This window comes from Macrosteles quadrilineatus, unplaced genomic scaffold, assembly GCF_028750875.1.
Source record: "Macrosteles quadrilineatus isolate MER2022 unplaced genomic scaffold, UCM_ALF_1.0 Scaffold_2__2_contigs__length_208266976, whole genome shotgun sequence".
NCBI classification, from domain to species: domain Eukaryota; kingdom Metazoa; phylum Arthropoda; class Insecta; order Hemiptera; family Cicadellidae; genus Macrosteles; species Macrosteles quadrilineatus.
In genome coordinates this window covers 3281565-3302408 of record NW_026542595.1, presented here as the reverse complement: position 1 = coordinate 3302408, position 20844 = coordinate 3281565, and the positions used below count along the sequence as shown (strand labels likewise).

The 20844-nt window shown below is 35.8% G+C and overlaps 2 protein-coding genes across 3 annotated transcripts in view; one reads left to right on the top strand and one right to left on the bottom strand.

Annotated features, from left to right (window-relative positions):
- Positions 1-1179: 1179 nt before the first annotated feature.
- LOC128986702 (protein AAR2 homolog) lies at positions 1180-13834 on the top strand. Its single transcript, XM_054407195.1, has 6 exons — positions 1180-1465; positions 4711-4826; positions 8937-9056; positions 12027-12321; positions 13049-13294; positions 13649-13834. Exons 1-6 carry the CDS (start codon positions 1263-1265, stop codon positions 13806-13808), a joined length of 1140 nt encoding a protein of 379 aa, XP_054263170.1. The 5' UTR covers positions 1180-1262; the 3' UTR covers positions 13809-13834.
- Positions 13835-15875: 2041 nt separating this feature from the next.
- LOC128986431 (tol-Pal system protein TolA) overlaps positions 15876-20844 on the bottom strand; it is a 32614-nt gene continuing 27645 nt past the window's right edge. For both annotated transcript variants that reach the window (XM_054406801.1, XM_054406802.1), the window contains one exon: positions 15876-16814. In XM_054406801.1, coding sequence (XP_054262776.1) covers positions 16810-16814 — 5 coding nt within the window. In that variant the 3' untranslated portion in view covers positions 15876-16809. The remainder of the gene's footprint in view (positions 16815-20844) is intronic.

Below are 20844 nucleotides of genomic sequence, written 5' to 3'. Positions count from 1 at the left end.
TCACTACAACTTATCGTTTTCTCCATATTTCCAATGTAAACAATGGCCCAGTTCGGCAGCGTGGTTCACAACTGACTGCTCTCGAGGCAGTGGTCCCAATCACGCTGCGCGCTGCGCACTGCGCAGTTGGCAGTTAGTCGCGCACCGCGCCGCTAGGAAAACAGTCACATTCGTTTAAAAGGGATCGGTGGTTACGGCAACCACGGAGCACGAAGCACGCAGCGTAACAGGCTTAATCGCGTCGCTAGGAAAACGCCGCTTGAGACTGTTTTCCTAGCGGCGCGGTGCGCGACTAACTGCCAACTGCGCAGTGCGCCGCGCTCAGCGTGATTGGGACCACTGCCTCGAGAGCAGTAGTTGCGAACTACGCTGCCGAACTGGGCCATTGTTTACATTGGAAATATGGAGAAAACGATAAGTTGTAGTGATGTTACCAAGTTCACTGTTGATGATAACAGTTTATTATCGGACTGTGTGCCCGATTTTGCAATTCTGTGGAAAATGAGCCATCCTGATTTTAAAAATAACTTTAAGAAGGACAATTAAGCTTTGGAGTTGGATAGGTCAATGTCGAGCTATTAGTCGATGTTATAAATATGTCGACATCTTCGTCCATCTCTTCCTCTTCCACCAACAACATAAAAGCGAGACTCTTCTTTCTACGATCCATAGCAGAACGCTACCGTGGAAACCGCGAATCTGCTTGTTACGCATTGCCGGATTTTTAGGAAAACACTTTTGCGCAGCGTAAAATTTTAATCACGCTGTTCCTGGCCACGCTGCATTCTTTAGATTAATCGCGCAGCACGCAGTGCGGTTACTGAAGTTGGAGGAAAACACACCTTCAGTCGGAAAAGTATTCAGTCAACTTTGAGCTTATGGGCTAACAGACTTTGACCAACACTCATCAAAATAGCCTTAAAATTAATTACACAGTACAATAGTATGAGTTGACTTATTTATTTGGGTAAGGCCAATTACTTAATATAGCTCGCAAGAACAAACAAGCTATCAACATTAATCTATGCTTTCATCTTCGTTATAATAAAAGCCAAAACATATACTGTACCTCTCTGTATTCATCTTCTCCTTCACCAGCTGTTACGTCGGCTACGCTAAAGCGAGAACGAGACGCTAAAAAAAAACTACAACCTAACCTCTCATATTTCTTTGTTGTTATTTATTTACACTTATCAGTAGGTTGGTATGTAAACTCATTCAAATAAGCCTACAAGTTTACTTCAAACAAACCAAACTTTACAATGGCTTTAGTAAATGTGACTGAAGAATCAATTGAGATGGATCAAGAATTAGCGAAAAAACTATTTGTAGAAGGAGCTTGTCTCATCATTTTAGGTGTTCCACTTGGAACCGAAATCGGAATTGATTTGAAATCTTGGGAAACTGCAGAAAGATTTAGAGGCATAAAGATGATACCTCCAGGACTGCACTTTGTGTATTACAGGTAGGCCTAGGTCTATCTATTTTTAATCTTCATTTACTGTGGTTTGTAAAATTTAAACATTTGTTGAGTACCGTAATCCAAGCTAGGAATAGCTTTTGGAACAGGGGTTAAGCAAGTTTAAATTAAGTCCAAAGACCTGGGTTTATGTCCCAACAATCTGCAATGGATTTTATTAAATAGCACAGCCCTTTCTCAATGAAATTATATTTTAATGTATTCATCTAGACATTGTATAAGTTAAGTTATTTTAGATGCACATAGGCCAAGGCCTAGAATGGCAAATACCTAGGATGACCAAACGTCACCGAATACACTGACTGTCCTGGTTTTTTTTGTCATAACACATGTTGCATGTTGTCCCAAAAAATTGTCTTATGATGCCTAAAAATCATAGAGGTAACTTATGTATAAGTTACAATTATTTATGTAAGTTAATTTACAAAAATAGTTATCAAGTAATTTTATTCATATTTTACTTAATACAAATTATCTAGGCCTATACATTTTTTAGACTAACTTAAGTAGTTAACTTAAGCACACTTACTAAGTTATCCGAATCCTGTAAAACATTTCATGATGCCATACAAAATGTACGATTTAGCCTATGTACAGGCGTTCCTTAATATCCAAGCAATTATTGTAGCAGCTTTACAGATCAAATAGGCCTTACTTCAGGCCCGTTTTTGACCATGTCAGCGCCCTAGGCACAACTAAAATAGTAGCGCCCCTTTGCAATATTGCAATATATACAGGGTGACCACCAACCGGGAAATCCGGGAATTAAGCGTGATTTTTTTGAACCGGGAATTATGTGTGCATTTTGTATTTCTACCTGGAATTTTCAATTTACCGATGGCGCATGACAACAGTGACGTTTCCATGACCACGGTAGACGGGAGACGATAATATGTCTCCACAAGGCCGCGAGAGATGATCAGAACTTTGCCGTGGTCGCTTGAGATGATGATAATGTCTAAACGACCACGGGATTTGATCATGCATGATTTTACTGCGATCGCGCGAGACGATGATAATGTCTTAACAACCGCGGGATATGATCATGATTTTACCGCGATCACGCAATACGACAATCAGATCTACAGAGCCGCGAGGGATGTTCAGAACATTGCCGCAATCACAGAAGACAAAGATAATGTCCACACAACAGCGGAAAACAGTCAGAAATTTGCCAAGATCGCAGAAGACGATAATGATCTCCACAACTGCGGGATATTATTAACATTTTGCCGTTATCGCGGGAGACGATTACGATGTCTACAGGATCGCGGGAGTTACAATAATGATGTCTACTCTACACGGCTGCGAGGGATGATCAGAATTTTACCGCAATCGCTTAAGACGATGATAATGTCCACTCGACCACGGGAAAGATAAGAATTTTGCCTCATTCGCGAAAGACGATGATGATCTCCAAACAACCGCGGGAGATGATTACCATTTGCCGCAATGGCGAGAGAGGATGACAATGCCTCACGACTGCGGGAGACGATGATGTCTTCACGGCTGTGAGGGATTATCAGAATTTTATCGTGATCACACAAGAAGATGATAATGTCCACACGACCCCGGGAAAAGATTACAATTTTGCCTCATTCGCGGTAGACGGTGATAATCTCATCACGACCGCGGGATGTGTTCATATATTGCCGCGATCAAGGAAGACGATAATTATGTCCACACATCCGCTGGAAATAGTCAGAACTTTGACGCGATCGTGGGAGACGGACGATGATGACGTATATACAACCGCGGTAAATAATTAACATCTTGCCGCAATTGTGGGAGACTGTTAAGGTGTCTTCATGGCCGCAAGGGATTATCAGTTTACCGCGATCGCATGCAAAAACGGCCACATTTTTTTTTCTTTTTCCAATATTTTTGGCGCCCCCCAAAAATGCCAATTGCCTCGCGCCCTAGGCACGTGCCTACCTTGCCTATTCGGTAAATCGGCCCTGCCTTACTTATAAACTTAGTCCGCTTACTAATGAAGAATAGTTAATAATAGTGATCATAATCAGACTGGCTGAGTGGCTATATAACTCCACAACCAACAACACGAGAGCACACCCCAAGGGAGGGGGTTTTGGTTTTTTTTTTATTTTACAATTAAAATGTAGTCGGATTGAACCTAAGAAATGTCCAAAAAGTTGTAGCAGTGTTGTAGCCAAAGGGGGATTATGACCCTCATAACCCCCCCCCCACCCCCCCCCCCCCCCCCTACCGTGACTAAAGGATTTTGCCATGAATGTGAAAGATGTTTAGGGTTTTGCCGCCATTGCGGGATACGATCATTATATGTCCTTGGTCTATGAAGATGTTAATAATGTCTCATTGAGATATCAGAAGATGTTCATGATGTCTCTATAACCGCAGAAGGTATTTAATGCCCCCATGATCGTAGGAGATGTTCAAGATGTATCTATGATCTCGAGAGAATATGGCGAATTCGCCACACTAGTGGTAGACGATCACTATGTCTCTGTGATCGCCGAAGATGATCACAATAATGCATCAGTGATCACGGAAGGTGTCCATAAATTCCACTGTGGAAGATGTTCATTATGTCCACATGATTACGGGAAATGTTTATCGACTCCGTAATCGCAGAGGATTTTTTAACATGACAACAATGTGAATAAAGGGCAAACGAGAATTATTGGGTGAACTTACCAGCCATTATTTAAATTTGTCGATTTCTCGCTCGGCTAAACATCCTGTAAAACATCTGTATAAGTACTGAACCAGAAAGGGTGCACCTCACTTACCGTCACATTTTTTTAACTTAGCACTCACTAGAAAATCTTATTATTCAATATTCAAATATGGTGCATTTGAAAAAAATACACAAATATATTAGAAGGTAGGTACCTACCCAACAAATTTTTAGATAACATTTTACTTTTTGTCTTTTAAAGTGGCACTTAAAAAGACCTCTAGCCTTTAGATCACGGGGTTCCCCTTAGACACCTCCCTCCTCCCCCCTATTGCAATTTAACCCCCCCCCCCCCCCGTGCTTTGTAAGCAGTTTAGCTGTGACATGGGTTTTATTTAATAAAACCTGGTCGTTTTATTTAATAAATTTAATAGAAAGAGATTCATCTCTACCTTTAATATGCTGAATAATAAGGGCTTTGCATTTTATAGCTATAGATTATACTGGATGCTAAGTAGCCAAATTTTTTTTAATCTTCACATTTCCAAAATATATTTTTGAATCTTTCTAGCGGGACAAACAAGTATGGAGAAGTTGCTCCAAGGAGTGGATTCATTCATTCCTTTAAGAGAGCTGAGATACTTGTAAAAAAGTGGGATTCTGAAAAAGAAGAAATCAGCAACGAAGGTACATAGGCATGCTATTTACGTATCAATTCTTATTTAGGTGGGCCTACCTAATTTGGTGCGCAGCAAACTTTCGGAAACAAACTAAGAAATTAAGTCCTAGTGCAATCAAAACTGTCTTTTTCATTTCATATTTCTCCCTATCTTAACATTTTTCTTTTCAAATACAGGTATATACAATTCTTACGAAGCCTTTACCAGGCTACATTTTCTTTTTTTGCATAGATTTATTTAAGTTAATTGAAAATAAAAATAAATTTATAACGTAGTTTCAATAAACAGTTGACAGTATGCTTCTGGTTTCATAATGAAGTACTTATGTCCCTTTTTGCAAAGTTTGCTACCTTTTTAGCGAATTTCCCATATAGGGAATAAGCTATTACCGAAGTACTCATGGTAAGACCAAAATATTCGTCTAGTTGCAGGGTCAGATTTAGCATTTTGGGGCACGGCCCAAATAATTTTCCGCCCTCTAGTCTGGTCACAGTTACTTTCCTTCAAACCTTTATTAAAAACTATATGGGCCTAATGCCTATAGGCCTATGGTAATTAATTGCTTGAATAGGCACCACTCCAATTGAGTTTTATCTTTGCAAGTTTTTTGAAGAATTGACTTGTTTAACCTTAACAAAATGCCGTCTTAAACACTTTTAGCAATTTTATGCTTTTTATAAATGCTCACGTTTGTGGGACTGAGACTGAAACAAAACAACTCAACCCACAAAGCATTCCTAGACAAAACATGGCCATTGATTCCGAATTCAGGCCCAAAAACATGAACTCCATACAGTATGTGATACCATAGATTAAGATTAAACATACTCTTTCAGTAGATTTTTCATCTTTATTAGCTGAAAACAATTATTGTTATTTAAACCTAGTTTGTCCAAAATAAAACGATCTAATCATAAACAATAGTTCGTCTCCTGGTTGTATTACAAGAAATTAAAACACACATCATAGAACGACAACTAACCCTAAAATAATAGAAACAAAATTATGTAGGTACTAATGTCCAGTGTCACCAACATAGACTAACTTAGACATGAAACGAATTTAGAATTAACAATGTGATAAGACGTCTACTTGAGTTATGTTTAATCTATGGTGGTTCTGTATCAAGATTATATTTCCAAAGCAAAACAGAGCAATATTCCGGCCAGTCAAACGGATCCTTAGGTCTGAGGAGAAAATGACAGCATTAATGGTGCTTTGAATTTTTCTAAAACCTATTGCAAACTGAGATTAATATTTTTTTTGTTAATTTTAACAATCTATATATATAAAAGGCAAAGCCCTCACTGACTCACTGACTGACTCACTCACTCATCACTAATTCTCTTACTTCCCATTTACCTAGGAGGCTGAAATTTGGTACACTGATTCTTTAGGCATTAAATAGGAAAACTAAGCTGTTTTTATTCTGATCGAACTCTCAGGTTCCGCCCCAGTGGCCCTGGAGTTTCCCATGTTAACCTTACGAATGGAATTAATGAATCTTAACAGCTGTTTCAATTAAACAAGTTGGTTCTGTTCTATGATGTTCAATAGCATTTAAGTTACAAGGATTACCAACAGGGTGCAGCACTATTATTTCTTTTACATTTATGGCAACAGCTAATTTGCAACCAAAAGGTGAGTGAGCGTAGCGAACGAACTTCTACCTGGAGGCGAGTTAGCGTAGCGAACGAACTTCAACCAGGACGTGATTGAGCCATGCGAACGAGCTCACTTATGAAGTTAAACGGGGCAAAGCCCGCGGGTACAGCTAGTGAATTTATATTTTTTAAATATTCAACACAACGTATTATATATTTTAACTTGATCCTGCAGATTGTTGTAAACTACCTAATAAAAAGATTAGTTAATAACCTTCGTTTTGTGAGGTAAGGATTGTAACTGTGTCTAGCACGCATGCGCCCCTACTGATCAGTAGCGCCAAGCTGGTGATACGAAAGCGTACCGCTCGTCAACATCCCTACAACATACTCCAGTTTAACTAATGTTCGTTACCAATTTTTTAACAAAATTGATGCCTAATGTTAAAAAATACTTTAAATTTTGTAACAATTATTTCTTCTAATGAACTTCAAAATCATAATGCTTTATTAGCCAGAGTTTTTTAATCAGCTCAAAAATATGTTAATTAGCTATATGACTAATTGTTTTCATTTTTAGATGATAAATAAATATTATCCTCTTGGCTGTGCGCCCTCTGGGAGCTCGCGCCAGCTGTCTTAGATTTGCAAACTGACCTTACATTTTAAAGTTCCCATTTTATACTTAAATACCCCCGCCGCAGCAAACCTGCCGTCTAAGCAAATTTCCATTTGGATGAATTGATTTTCAATTGATCTATTTAAATAACATTAGGTTTAACGAGTACCTAGGTTTGCTGCTACAAGGAATCTAATAAAGTGTGTGTTTTAAGTAAAATAATTATTGCTTAGTATTAAATGAATATATTTGCCAAATTTGATCAAAAGATATCCATAAACAAGCAAACTACAACATTTTAAAATATTCTCCATAAGAATAACATGGGAATTTTAAATTTACAATTTTTTTAGTTTTCTCCGTAACCAATAACTGTACAAAAACACTTTGATATACTGAATTGTTTGTTTTTTTAAGCTCTTTAAGAAGGTTTAGAGAAAAATTAGGAAATTTTGTGTTTTGAGGGTCAAAAGTGAGAAAAACCAATTTTTACCCCATAAAATCCCCCATAAAACCCTGTGCCCATGCTCCGATCATGCTGGATCGCAAACTCATTCAAGTTTATCCCGCCTTACACCTTCAAACCAAATTTTATCAAAATCGAATACAAATTACTCAAGTTATCGTGTTCACGGACACATATATATATATAAATCTATATATATATATATATACATACATATATAAAAATTTGAACGAATGGTGTTTTTGGCCTCTGGGGACATCAAAATGAAAAAGTAAATCGGTCCCGGGCCTAAGTCTTACCATGAGATCTACGGTAATAGCTACTTCCCTATAAGGAAATTCGCTATATTTTTTTGCATTTATGATCAGCTGGATAGTTTAATTTCTGTTAATATTTTAGTTGCAATTTCAGGAAATGTGTGCTACAAAAATTTAATGACTTGGTTGAAATGAAATATTTACTATTTGAATTTGGGTTTACGTAAATATTACTATGAAAAAGAGATAAAGCCTGGACAATTTGATATTACTAAAAAGAAAACTGAATTAACAATGTGCTGCATTTCTTGAGCAATCATTGAAATAACCCATTTTCAAACTATGGAAACATAGGAAAGTCATAGAACACCACCAAGTAGAAAAAATAGAATTAATGGGTTTTTTTTTAATTTTGTTGTTATGGACAACTTAATGCGTCTATGAATGGGAAACATTTGTAGAAACACTATAAAACAAGATCAGCTTTTGAAAAATAATAAGATATTTTCATATTTACAAGAAATGTTGATTATATCGAACTGTTATGTAAATCCAAACGTAAGCATTTAAACTACATTTAACATTTAAAGCATTTAAACTAATGTGCTGATGTGATTAATTCCATTTGAATAATAAATGATCCGATGGCAGGATTAAACTTGAGTCTCCATCAAAGGTTTTTCAATGTGTATTTTTCTGAGGAAGGGCTTACTTTGTGATATATTAGTTTTTCCCCTTTATTTACAACACATCAATTTAGAAAATATGTTTGATACGAGTCTACAACACAAGTTTCCAGGTTGTATTTTTCTAAAGAGGGGGGTGACTTTTTAAGATATATGTTTTTACAACAAACATTTATACATCTTGATTCTTTTTTACAACACCTGAATTCAGAAAAATCATATCAATACCAGTTACTAATAGCCCACCATGAAAATAACATGTGGGTAAGTAATAAATGAAGGGATGTATTCTTATAGGAAAGGACTAATTAATTAAAATCATTGCAAAACAGGTCTTTGATACCTTAAAATTTAATAAAATCCATAGTATGTACTCGATTATGTTAAGCGTTAGAGGAATATTTACCTTGTGGATTCTGAAATGTAGAACTTCCATTGGTAATCTATTTTAAATTAAAATATTAGGCCTACATTTTGTGTTGCAGAAGTTCCTGTTGAAACTGTTGAGAAAATAAGAGAAGACATCAAGAATTTAGACAAAAATTTAGGAGTCTATCCTTATGACATATATGGAAAATGGGTGAAACTGGTAGATCATATTTCAGGTATATCTTAAAAAATGTATACCTAGTTTGAAAAATAATTAGGCCTAAATATGTTACTAGCTCAAAATTGTACCAAAGAACTTCAACAGCAAAGAGGGTACCGGTAACCAGGATGGTTGCCAGGAAAAATGTGCTTACAAACATTATTGTAATGAATTTTTAAAATAGTTTTTTTTCTAGGACGCTAGGCGCGAGCCTGGGATTGTTTTTCACATTACTTAAGGCACTTAGATAAAAGTATTTATCTGAATTTGCTTAGGTTTACAACTTGAGACTCCAATCCCAGTATCCCTTGTCAGCAAACCTAGGGTCACAAGGAATGAGTATGGATCATTCTGTATCAGTGCTAAAGTACCTGTGTACCTCCCTTGTGTTTTCCTACCCACCCCTCTTAATTCTTTATGAGTAATTCCTTATTCACTTATGATTTACTGCACATGACTATTTTAAGTAATTGTTATTAATGAAAAAATATCAGTCCATCAAAATTTATCCACACAGTAGTGTCTCAATCATCCAATCTTTGGTTATCTGGCCTTCTGTATTATAAACCCTCCTGCCAAACAGCCAACAATCGAGTACCATACCGTGGCATCAGTGGCGTAGCCAGGATTCTGCTTTGGGGGGGGCCCGATCCGGGGGGTCTGGGGGTCCTCCCCCGGGAAAAATTTTGGTATTTTATGGTGATAAATTGCAGTTTACAACACCTCTGGAGGCTCTAAAGTAGATAATAATATTGGTGTATTACTACTAAAAATTATTTTTTTACTGTTCTGAAATCTAAACAAGTTGCCTAAACTACTATTAATCTGCGTGACGTAATTTTAATAAAATAAATCAAGCTAATAAAACTGCACTCAACTTATAGAATAAAGCATACTAATGGTCGTCCAGTGATCGAAAACTCGACCAAAAATATGTAATGTAACCGCAATGACTATTGGATACTGAAGTAGACACTATATGTACCAGTTGCCGTCATTTTTTTAATTATAAAACATTGTACAGAAGACCCTATATAATCGGCACTGTACCACTCCGGCACTCCAGTAATCCGGCGTCTTTTGGCGGGAGGTCTTCCGCGGTCGCGGCAAAATTCTGATTATCTTCCGCGGCCGTGTAGATATCATCATTCTCTCCCGCGGTCATGAAAACGTCATCGTCGTCTTGCGCGATCGCGGCAATATCATGAACATCTCCCGCGGACGTATAGACGTTATCATCGCCTCCCACGGTTACGGAAACGCCATCGTCGTCTTGTGTGATCGCGGAAAAATCATGAACATCTCCCGCGGTCATGTACTGTAGACATTATCATGGTCTTTCACGGTCGCGGCGAAGATTTTATCATTTCCCGCGGCCATGTAAACATCATTGTCTACTCCCGCAGTCACAGAAACGTCATCGTCGACTTGCGCGATCGCGGCAAAATCATAAACATCTCCCACGGTCACGTAAACGTCATCGCGGCAATAGCGGTTTCCGATCGCGCGATCTTCGGAGACGTGTTTTAATTGCATTTTAAGTGTTTTTATTGATAACATTCCATTAATCCGGCATTTTATATAATAACAACATGTATTGTGTAGTGTGTACGCACTCATTTGAGTGTTTCTAGAACGCGCATTGCAACGCTCCCGTGTGCCGTGTGTACAGGGTAACTAAAAAAAAAAAAAATTCGGGGGGGGCCCGGCCCCCTTGGGCCCCCTCCCTGGATACGCCACTGCGTGGCATTGTGTGTTTTTTCTTTACCTCCACTTAACTGAACTCTCTAAATACTGTAACTCGCTTCATATCACACAGTTTTTCAATTGCTCATACCTGCATAGTTGCCATGTCTTAGTTACAGTGCTGCTAGTGCTTTTCTTATTTTTTACAGTTAATTTTCAGTAGTTACTTTGACTTAAGTTCTGGTTGTGGTTGTACAATACTTACATAATAATACTTGTTCTGAACAAATCTTTTTTACCACTTTTTGCGAATTTCCCTATAGGGAAGTAGTTATTACCCTACTTCCAACGTAACGTAACGTAGGTGGCACGGTAACACCTGGAGCCGGGACCGATATACTTTTTTTCATTTTGATGTCCCTAGAGGCCAAAAACACTATTTGTTAAAATTTGTATATATATATAAATGTATATATACGTCTGTGAACGCGATAACTTATGTACTGTATTTGTTGTCCGATTTTGATGAAATCTTTTTGGGATAAACTTGAATGAGTTCGCGAAACAGCATGATCGGACCATGGGGACAGGGTTTTACTGCTACCTGTGACGTATACGTACACTCTAATAGCCAAATATGACAGGTCTAGTTACTAGTATACTTAGAGAGGTTTTATGAGGTAAAAAATTTGTTTTACTCATTTTTTGACCCTTAATACAAAATATTTCCCAATTTCTCTCTAGACCAGTTAAAAGAGCTTAAAATAACAAATGATTTGGTATTTGAAATTGTTTTTGTACAGTTATTGGTTACAGGGAAAATTACAAAAATTGCCAATTTAAAATTCCCACGTTATTCTTATGGAGTATTTTGTAAAATAATGCAGTTTGCTTGTTTATGGAAATACTTTGATCAAACTAGGCAAATTCATTTATTTTATAGCAAGCTACTAATATCTTACTAAAAAACACACTTTATTAGCCTCCCTGTAGTAGCAAACCTAGGTACCCGTCAAACCTAATTTTATTTAAATAGATTTAATTTAAAATCAATTTAGGCAAATGTAAATTCGCTTAGTTTTTAGGTTTGCTGCGGCGGGGGTATTAACTAACACATGAGGATTTCTTGTGAAGAACCTATACAGTTAAAAATTTCATTTTAAACTGCTTATTTTCATATTGTTTATTTCATCCTAATTAGTTATTTACAAAATTAATACTTCCATAAGATGGAATTGGTCGGACAGTGAACTTGTTTTATTATCAAGGTTAGTGAGAAAACACTTCACTTATGTTGTAGAGAAGCTAGTAGAAAGGCTAGTACCGGAGTCTGGATGTATCAGATCAGCACTGGAGTATACATGTGCTCCAGCTACCAACCAGCCAACCGCACGCAAACGGCGCAGTAGACCCTCCACTGCAGAAGAGAAGGAGGAAGATCTACTACCACAACTGACACCATCCCCCGGCACTCAACTGCGGCTCACGGAGTATCCAGAGCACAACTATCCTGAAGGATCTACTCCACAGGATATCACCCGACACTCCTTGGATTCAACTTACACTCTGGATACCCTGATAGCCAAATATGACAGGTATGACTAGTATACTATCAAATTTGTAAAAAAAATCTAACACAAAAAAAGTATGTAAAGGTACTAAGAATAAGCATTTATATTTTCAGATGATTTATGTAGGTCTTTAAGGTAGACTAACACTAAGAGAGTTTGAAAATATAGCTCATGTTCGCATTCTTCGTTTAATCAGAACCTTATTTAGGGACTATAAAAGTATGATTTCATACGTCCAAATAAATTATTATAAATAGATCAAAAGTTTTAGTTTAGTCTCTGATTTAAGAAACTGGAACAAACTGTCTTTTACTAAGTGAATAATTTATTGTACCTATGTGTTTTCTGTTGACCTTTCACACAATTTTTTAAAGGGTTCGTTCCTATGTCCATTTTAGTTAGCAAATAGTATTTTATTCAATTCGTATTTTGTCAAAGTTGGCCAAAAAAATTGATAACTTAAATATAATTTTTACCAATATTTCACTTAGTAAGTCTCAAACGCAAGCAGAAAGCTGAATTCAGCATTTAAAGTGTCCGTTCAATTTTTAACCGTTAAATTTTAATTTTACTGTTACTGTTGTACAGTTTTTCTTTGACATCAAATTCTGCTACATACTCTTCTTCGTGTGTAGTCATGTGGACCATGCCATTTTCTTGTACCTGTACTCCTAACATTTTTTATGCTACCGTATCAATTATGTATTTGCTTACTCTTGATGTACTAACTAACTGTAATAATTGTTTCCAGGCCCAATGATCTGCTCGGAGAGATTCAGTTCTGTTTTGTTTGTTTCCTGGTTGGTCACTGCCTAGAAGCCTTGGACCAGTGGAAGCAGCTAGTCAGACTGATGTGTAGTTGCGAGTCTGCGGTCTTTAAACGGACTCAAATTTACTCTCACTTCCTCGATGTTTTAGAAGAGCAATTACACCAAATACCTGAGGACTTCCTTGTGGACATTGTAGCGTCAGTCAATCTCATTTACATAAGTCTAAGGTGAGAAAAGTTTTCAAATAAGCAGGTTAAGTTTAAAATTCAAAGTAAAGATGAAAATTGATTAGGGTGGAAATTGGGAAGGGTAATGGGAGGGACAGAAGCCTTTCCCCACCTTTCTTCTGCTACTTTGATGAATACGACTTACAAAATAACAAAAGAGATGGTTGTGGAAAAAGGGACAAATGCACATGGGCATCCTGCTCACCACTCTATATTATGATTCCATCTATAATAGTAGAGATAGTAATGTTAATTTTAAATAATTTATGTCTGGCCTTACTAGATAGAACAATCCAACCATGTGTATACACAACACATGTACATTAAGTACATTTAATGCTGTATGTTTCTTAGGAATCTTTTCCGGACAATGCAGACCAATAGTGAAGTCGATGGCAGACTGAGAAGTAAGGCTGAACGTTTTCAGCAACGATTGACACAGAAATTTGAGTGGGACTTTGAGGATCTCGACCAAGAGGAAGAAGATGAAGCACCTGTAGTTGTTAACTTGTAAATATATTTATTTCCATACTTTTTTAATCAGTTTCCATATTCTCAGCCTTATTATTTTGTTTAATTCATTTAAAGTATAATATCACATAATGTATAATATGATTGGGTAACAACTAACAAGTAGTAATGTAGGGCGCTTAGCTTCAAAACCTTCGGTTGCTAGTTTGATTCACCAAAGGATCAATTAGTTGTGGATTCTGTTTCCATCTGTCATTTACTGGCTGGTAACAAAACCAGGGTTTAAACTGAATGGCTTACAACGGATCTAAAATAAAATAAAGGCATCAGCAATCTGACACATCCTTTCTCCCATTAGCTTATCAACAACCCTTTATCATGGCACATGGGGGGAAAGTTGCATCAACTTTTAAACCGTAATTTTTACAGCAATATGGCTACCGTTTTGTTTAGAGTTTAAATGACTACCTATATCATACACACAATTTGAATCCAAATTGGTCAAGTAGTTTTTAGAAAATCCAATTTTTCAGTTGTTTTATGGGGGAAAAAAATCACAAGAGATACTATAACTTTTGAACCACATTTTTGCAGATGGGGATTGTACCATCTCGGCTAGCTTTAAGAAGCTAGGGCTTTAATCAAAACCAATCAGGCGAATTTTAAGAAAATTTTATATTTTTTTTGTTAGTTTATGGGTTTTTTAAAAAAATCACCATTAAAAATCTAAATTTAAAAAAAATAAAAAATACCTAGAGATACCTTCCATGGTTTAGTAACCACACACAAAATTTCGTCAAAACCGGACCACAGACATCACTTTGAAAACCACTTTTCTGGAGAGGTCTAAAATGTATATAGATCCCAAAACTCAAACTAAAATATTTGATGAAAACAATACTTTATCCATAATTCTATGTATAGGGAGGGAGATAAAAAATACTACTAGGGTCTTTGTGTACACAAAAACACATTTTTGAACTGTAAAAAGATTGATGTAAAACACTTTTTTGTTAACCACATAAGAATAGAAGAATTAGTTTTCAGTAATTTCTCTATCTTAAAGTCATTACTTTTGACCCTATTACTTCTAAGAACTCTTGCAAACGCGATTTACATTACACGATTAGGCGAAGAGAGGACAAGCAGCAATTTGTGGCATATTTTATAGATTATAGACTGTGGCAACATATCACACTTGCACTTTTTACTGAAATTAACTTATACTAGTGTACCTTTTGCTCGAATTCGAGCAATTGCAAGGTATTACAGGTGTTATTTTAAAACGAATAATATTCATAATTTCCGATGACTTTAATGGAGCCGACTCAAAGATTATGGAAATACTTATGATGTACAAACAGTTCGATATAATCGTTTCTTGTAAATATCTTATCATTTTTCAAAAGCAGATCTTGTTTTTTAGTATTTTCTACAAATTTAATGTTTTTCACTTAAATAGCCGCATTTGGTTGTCCATAGTAACGATTATAAATTCTTTAAAAACATTAGCCTATTTATATTTCTTCTACTTGGTGGTGTTCTATGATTTTTCTATGTTTCCTTAGTTTGCAAATCGGCTCTTTCAATGATTGCTCAAGAAATGCAGCACAGTGTTGATTCAGTTTTCTTTTTAGGATATCTAATTGTCCAGGCGTTCTCGCTTTTGTCCATTGTAATATTTACACCAACCAAAATTCAAATAATGTTTCATTTTATTTTAACCTTGTAGCACACGTTTCCTTAAATTGCAACTAAAATATTAACAGCAATTAAATTATCCAGATGATCATAATGTAAACAAATATGATCTTCATTAGGATAACATGGGAACTTAAATATCCACTGGGGCAGAGCCTAAGGGACTCTTTCAAAAATCTAAGGTCAGTTTCCAAATCTACACACCTAGACGAACATTTTGGAATATAATATGTGCGGTTAAATCTTGAAACAAAAAGCCTTGTTTTTTACAAAGTTGCATGTAGCGTATTAATAATATAGATTTTTTCTGACTCAATATCTGCAAAGGTGCAATCAGTAAGAATAATTGTATAAATTCTAACTTTATATGCTATATAAGAATAAACTCAGGAATCAAAGACTAGAAAAATAAAATTATCTGTATTTATTGATGCATGATTAACAAATACATTTTTAAAGTAGCTGGTAGGCCTACTTTAATTGACTTGTGTGCTCGTTAGTGCATTTACTTATCATTCAAAATGCTAACAATAACTAGCTTAGTGTAACACAACAACAACTGTAAAAAAATATAAGAGCTCTATAAATATAAATGTATACAAGCGTTTTGATTGGCTGTCATAATTGTACTATATAAGTAACAAAACACAAGATGTATTTTTAAGTAACAAACAGATCTATCTATCTATTAGGCCTTTAACTCAGATCTAAATCTTCTATATTGTAAAAATACTTTTTGATTCTCAAAGAATGAATGGTGCATGAAAAATGCATTCATGCATTTCCCAATAATGTACAATAGTAAGCTTCTTATAAATCAGAACTTTGGTATGCTTAATCAATAAGCTATGCCTTTTAAAAATGAATTTCAAAAAATTACTATGGATAAGTATCATGTTGTTAAACGACTTGAATGTTTGTTTTAAAATGAATCAAAAACTTTAAATAGCTCAAAACGGGCTCCAACCAGTTGTAAAACAGCTGCCATTAAGTATGATATATAACTATTTTTCAAGTACAACTTGTATAAGAGTACCTATAATATAAAAGTAACATAAATAAATTTTTCAACAACACAGCTTAGCCGAATCAAACAACATCAAAACAACACCTGCCTTTTGAGGCAAATTTTGACACAAACAATATTTACAAATAACAAAATCGTAGAAAACTAAAACCGAGGAATGGATGGGACAAAGCAGGTTCTAACATACAACTCGTTATACGATGGACGAATATCAACGACAATAACCTTGATACTCAACTTGAGTGCATTACTCAGTCAGGAACACAGTTCTTGTAGTGGTACAGAGCTGTCTGAAGCAAACGTGCACCGAGTGCTCTTAAACTGTCAACAAACACAAAACTATTATTATACATTTCTGTAATTTATGGTTTTAGCAATGTCTTTTGTGTTGCATTGTTTATAAATATATCAATTTCTTTTTGGCTGTTAAAAAATAGATCTTAACCGTCCTCAGCCTTCGCACTCATCTGTTTGTATGGTCTATCACCACCTGATGGTCAAGGTAGTAAATGAGGTACAGTACGCATGTTTACAATGATATTTCACGTTTAACTTGTAAAACGATTTGTTCGTATACAAACAAATCAAAAACCACTGAGTTACATTGTGTGTAATCTATATAAATAAAATTAGAGTTTTGTCTGTACATTGTTCAGAATCATAAACTTTTAGGTTATTTTTACGTTTTATACATTAAAGAAAACGAAACAAGTCTTATCTAAATTTCTGCCTGTCTGTCACGGCCCAAGAGCCATTTTACGCGGCCTTCTCCTGAAAAACGAGAGTACCTATCAAGTTCCAAATCATTTTAATGTATTCACTGGATTGGCAAAATTGTCTTTAGCCATTCAAATATGGCGTCACTACTTTGTAAATAAAATGACGGACGTTTAAAAACCCAATTTTATGCGATTTTTTGTAAAGTTTTCCCAATGTTTATCACATATTCATCTATGAAATAACGAACAGCTGTTCGAATCAAGATTATTTCTTCTAGCTGTCACTGATATGTTTACATTGAATGTTGTTTACAAATACCGCAACCATTTCCAATCACGTTTTGAAAGCAAATCCAAACCAAGTAAGATTAAAAACGTTTTTCCTTACATAACGGATTTAATTAATCGCAAGTGCAATAATTTGTAGGGTATCCGTAAATGAAAATAGAGAATCTTTGTGTATAAAATTGTTCTTGAGTTTTGACAACCAGGAAAAAGACCTTGAATCAGTGTTATATATGGCTGGGAAACAGAAATTTTTTAAATGAGTGTTTTCAGTCGAGACTCGGCACACGACCGACGTGTGTCTACATGCCCATAGTAAAAATAAAAGTAGGCATACCGTGTATTTATGTTTTATTCGTCATGTGTTTTGCCGAAATGCATCTCCTGTAATAGGATACATTAGGATCGACCGGCGGACACAGGTAATTTAACCTTTTATTGATTGTCATACCGATCCGGAACAACAACAAACAACCTAAAATGAAGTTATGTATACCGGTAATAGTTTGGCCAGCATATCTGAAAATATGCAAACCAACTGCTGTTTTTATATATGAAGGTTTCAAATGAATACTAAAAGATCCCCGTGCGTAGAACGGGTACACAGCTAGTTTAATATAAACTAGTGGCCATCCAGTGGTCAAAAACTCGACCAAAAATATGTAATGTACAGGCTTTATTATTTTCACCCCACGCTGTAAAGAAAACATGTGATTGGAATTTCTTTCATTTATTTTGATTTTCTGCTTATATTTCGTTTTTATTTTGTCACCAGCATAGCAACCCATAAGGCCCATGTTAATTTTTTTTACTTTATTAACTCATTTTTTGTGCTTATTTTAAAACCTATTTTAATTCTGCACATCTACAGGAAATATCTTTCCAACAGTAATAGGTACATAGATATTTGCTGCAATGCACACAAGCTGAGAAAAAAGGTTTTAAAGAAACATGCTTTAAATATATAGATTGCAAACAAAAATAGTTCTGTTAAAAACAAACAATGTAATTATAACAAAATAGATGATACTAAAAAAATTTGATTTGAAATTTTTTAAACAATGCTTTGGATATATGAAAACAATTTTTAAGTGCTGTTTTTGCCTACAGCTCTTTAGTTTGGATGTACACCGCAACAAGGCTCCTTGCCGCTTTTTTTAACAAAGGGCCAGGCTTACAAGTGACCATGAGATTGCATCGCAGCTGAAACAGCTTATTGTGCACAATTTTACTAGCATACAACTACTACTACTAGCATAGTCCTCGCCGCTTACTAGTATTATTATTTGTGAACAGAATGACCATTTGCAGCTCTGGAGTGGACAGTACACTTTGCTGTGTGTTTCTAAACATTTTCAAATTGTTGAATCTCTTGCCACATGCGGGATAAAGTCAGTGATACGTTTTGTCATTACAAGAAACATATGATGCGGACATATATCTCCAGTATTGGCTCTGGTGCAATAATAGATAGTAATGGCAGAAAGAGGTTAGGGAGTTTTAAAATGGCTGTGAAAATGTTTATTTTGAAAGTAATAGTGTATTTGGTGTATTTGGACTTCTCACAGAGGACCACAAAGGAAGAAGGATTTCACGGCCATTTTTACGCTCCATAACCCAAATCCGCACTTTACCCTCACTCATTGCACTAGGGCCATAACCTTCAGTCATCTGGCAATGAATTTTGGCTCTGGATATGTCTCTTGTAATCAAAAAACGTGTCACTGACCTTATATAGCAAGCGACGGGAGATAAAAAAAAACACACACACAGGGAAATATACACATCAGCTACAGAGCTCTAAATGGTATCATTCTTTTCACAAATGATGGCAGTAAACGGCAAGGAGCCTGTTGCGGAGTACACGCAAACTACAGAGCTGTAGACCAAAACTGCCCTTACTTAAAAGTTGCACTTATACTTTTTATTTGTAATATTACTCATAAAATAATTTATCATATACAGCTTTGCCTTTGCTATTTTATTGCTGTTTTAAAATTAAAAAAAAACTGATTATCAATTATTTTTTGGGGTTATATACAGTACTGAATCAAGGTTCTGTTGTTTCTAATGCAATACAATGTAGTAGACGTACCATCCCAGTATGGGTGTAGCCAGTTTTATAGTAAAAGTGGACATAGTTGAATTGAGCCACCCATCAATGTGTATAGTTTAACTGGATCACTCCCTGGCACGAGAACAAAAAAACTGATGGTGCAAAGCAAATTAGACAGTTATCACACTCTATGAGTGGCCCATTCAACTAAGTTCTATAGCCCCATTCACTCGGGGCGAGATTACAAGCTACAAGCCGGCTATTTTACATGCAGCTAGTAAAATAGCTCAGTGTGAACGACGTACTCGCTCAATAGCTGCTTGTAAAAATGCTCTGGAAAAAGTTGACTCTGCAGCTACTTTACACGCCAACTTGCCAGCTTTTGAGCAAGTAGGTGTGTAAATTAGCCCAGTGTGAACACAGTTGTGTGCACAGTGTGTGTTGTGTGTGTACAGTATGTGCTTCTGCACATGTTATTCAAAGATGTCGAAGGATTTGGTTCAAGTCAGCTACTGGGCTAGTGGAAAAAGCATATTGTGAACGACTACAAGCGCACTCGCCGGCGCTTTCTAAACTTCGGCAAGTTGGCGAGTGGACAAGCTCCATGTGAACGAATACAAGCGCAATCGCCGGCTTCTTACACGCTGGCGAGTAGCTTTTAAACTCGCCGTGTGTGAACAAGGCTTATATAAATAAAATATTTGCAAAATCTGGTCCTTATAAATGGGACGTCTACTACAGTATCCAATAGTCAATGCTAAAGTGTACTATGTTAAGCATTATTTATATACTTATGCTTGCAGCAGTTCTGCTCGAATGTACCTAGTTTTCATATCAATAAAAACTCTGTATAAAGCCACTTTAAACTCTACCAGTTTAACCATACTTGCTGTTAAAGCTATTCAAAATTACAAGTTAATTCTACAAATTCATCTTGTGAAATTTCATACTTAACTGAACATGAATGCAAACAAAGCACCCTAAAAATAAATGATATGTTATGGAGAATATTGGGTCTACATGAAAGCTCAAGTCTTGACATGGTTAAGAATAAAGATTTAAAACATAATTATTTTTTATGAGTTTGATTTTTTTATTCAGTAAAAGCCATGCACACCTACTATACAAAGAATGCCTCTACAGATCTAATGAAACTTCAAAAGTTATGAAACTATCAAATCCTGCAGTAGAAAATGTGCAGCTTTAAGTTTTTAAGTTGATACCTACTAGTCCAGCAGAATTTCTAAAGAAATATCACAAACAATTATTATCGGGACCACATAAGTTTGCA

Coding starts and splice junctions, on each gene's coding strand:
- LOC128986702 (XM_054407195.1), top strand. CDS start 1,263: ATGGCTTTAGTAAATGTGACTGAAGAATCAATTGAGATGGATCAAGAA. Junction 1,466..4,710: donor CTGCACTTTGTGTATTACAG/GTAGGCCTAGGT, acceptor GAATCTTTCTAG/CGGGACAAACAAGTATGGAG. Junction 4,827..8,936: donor AGAAGAAATCAGCAACGAAG/GTACATAGGCAT, acceptor TTTGTGTTGCAG/AAGTTCCTGTTGAAACTGTT.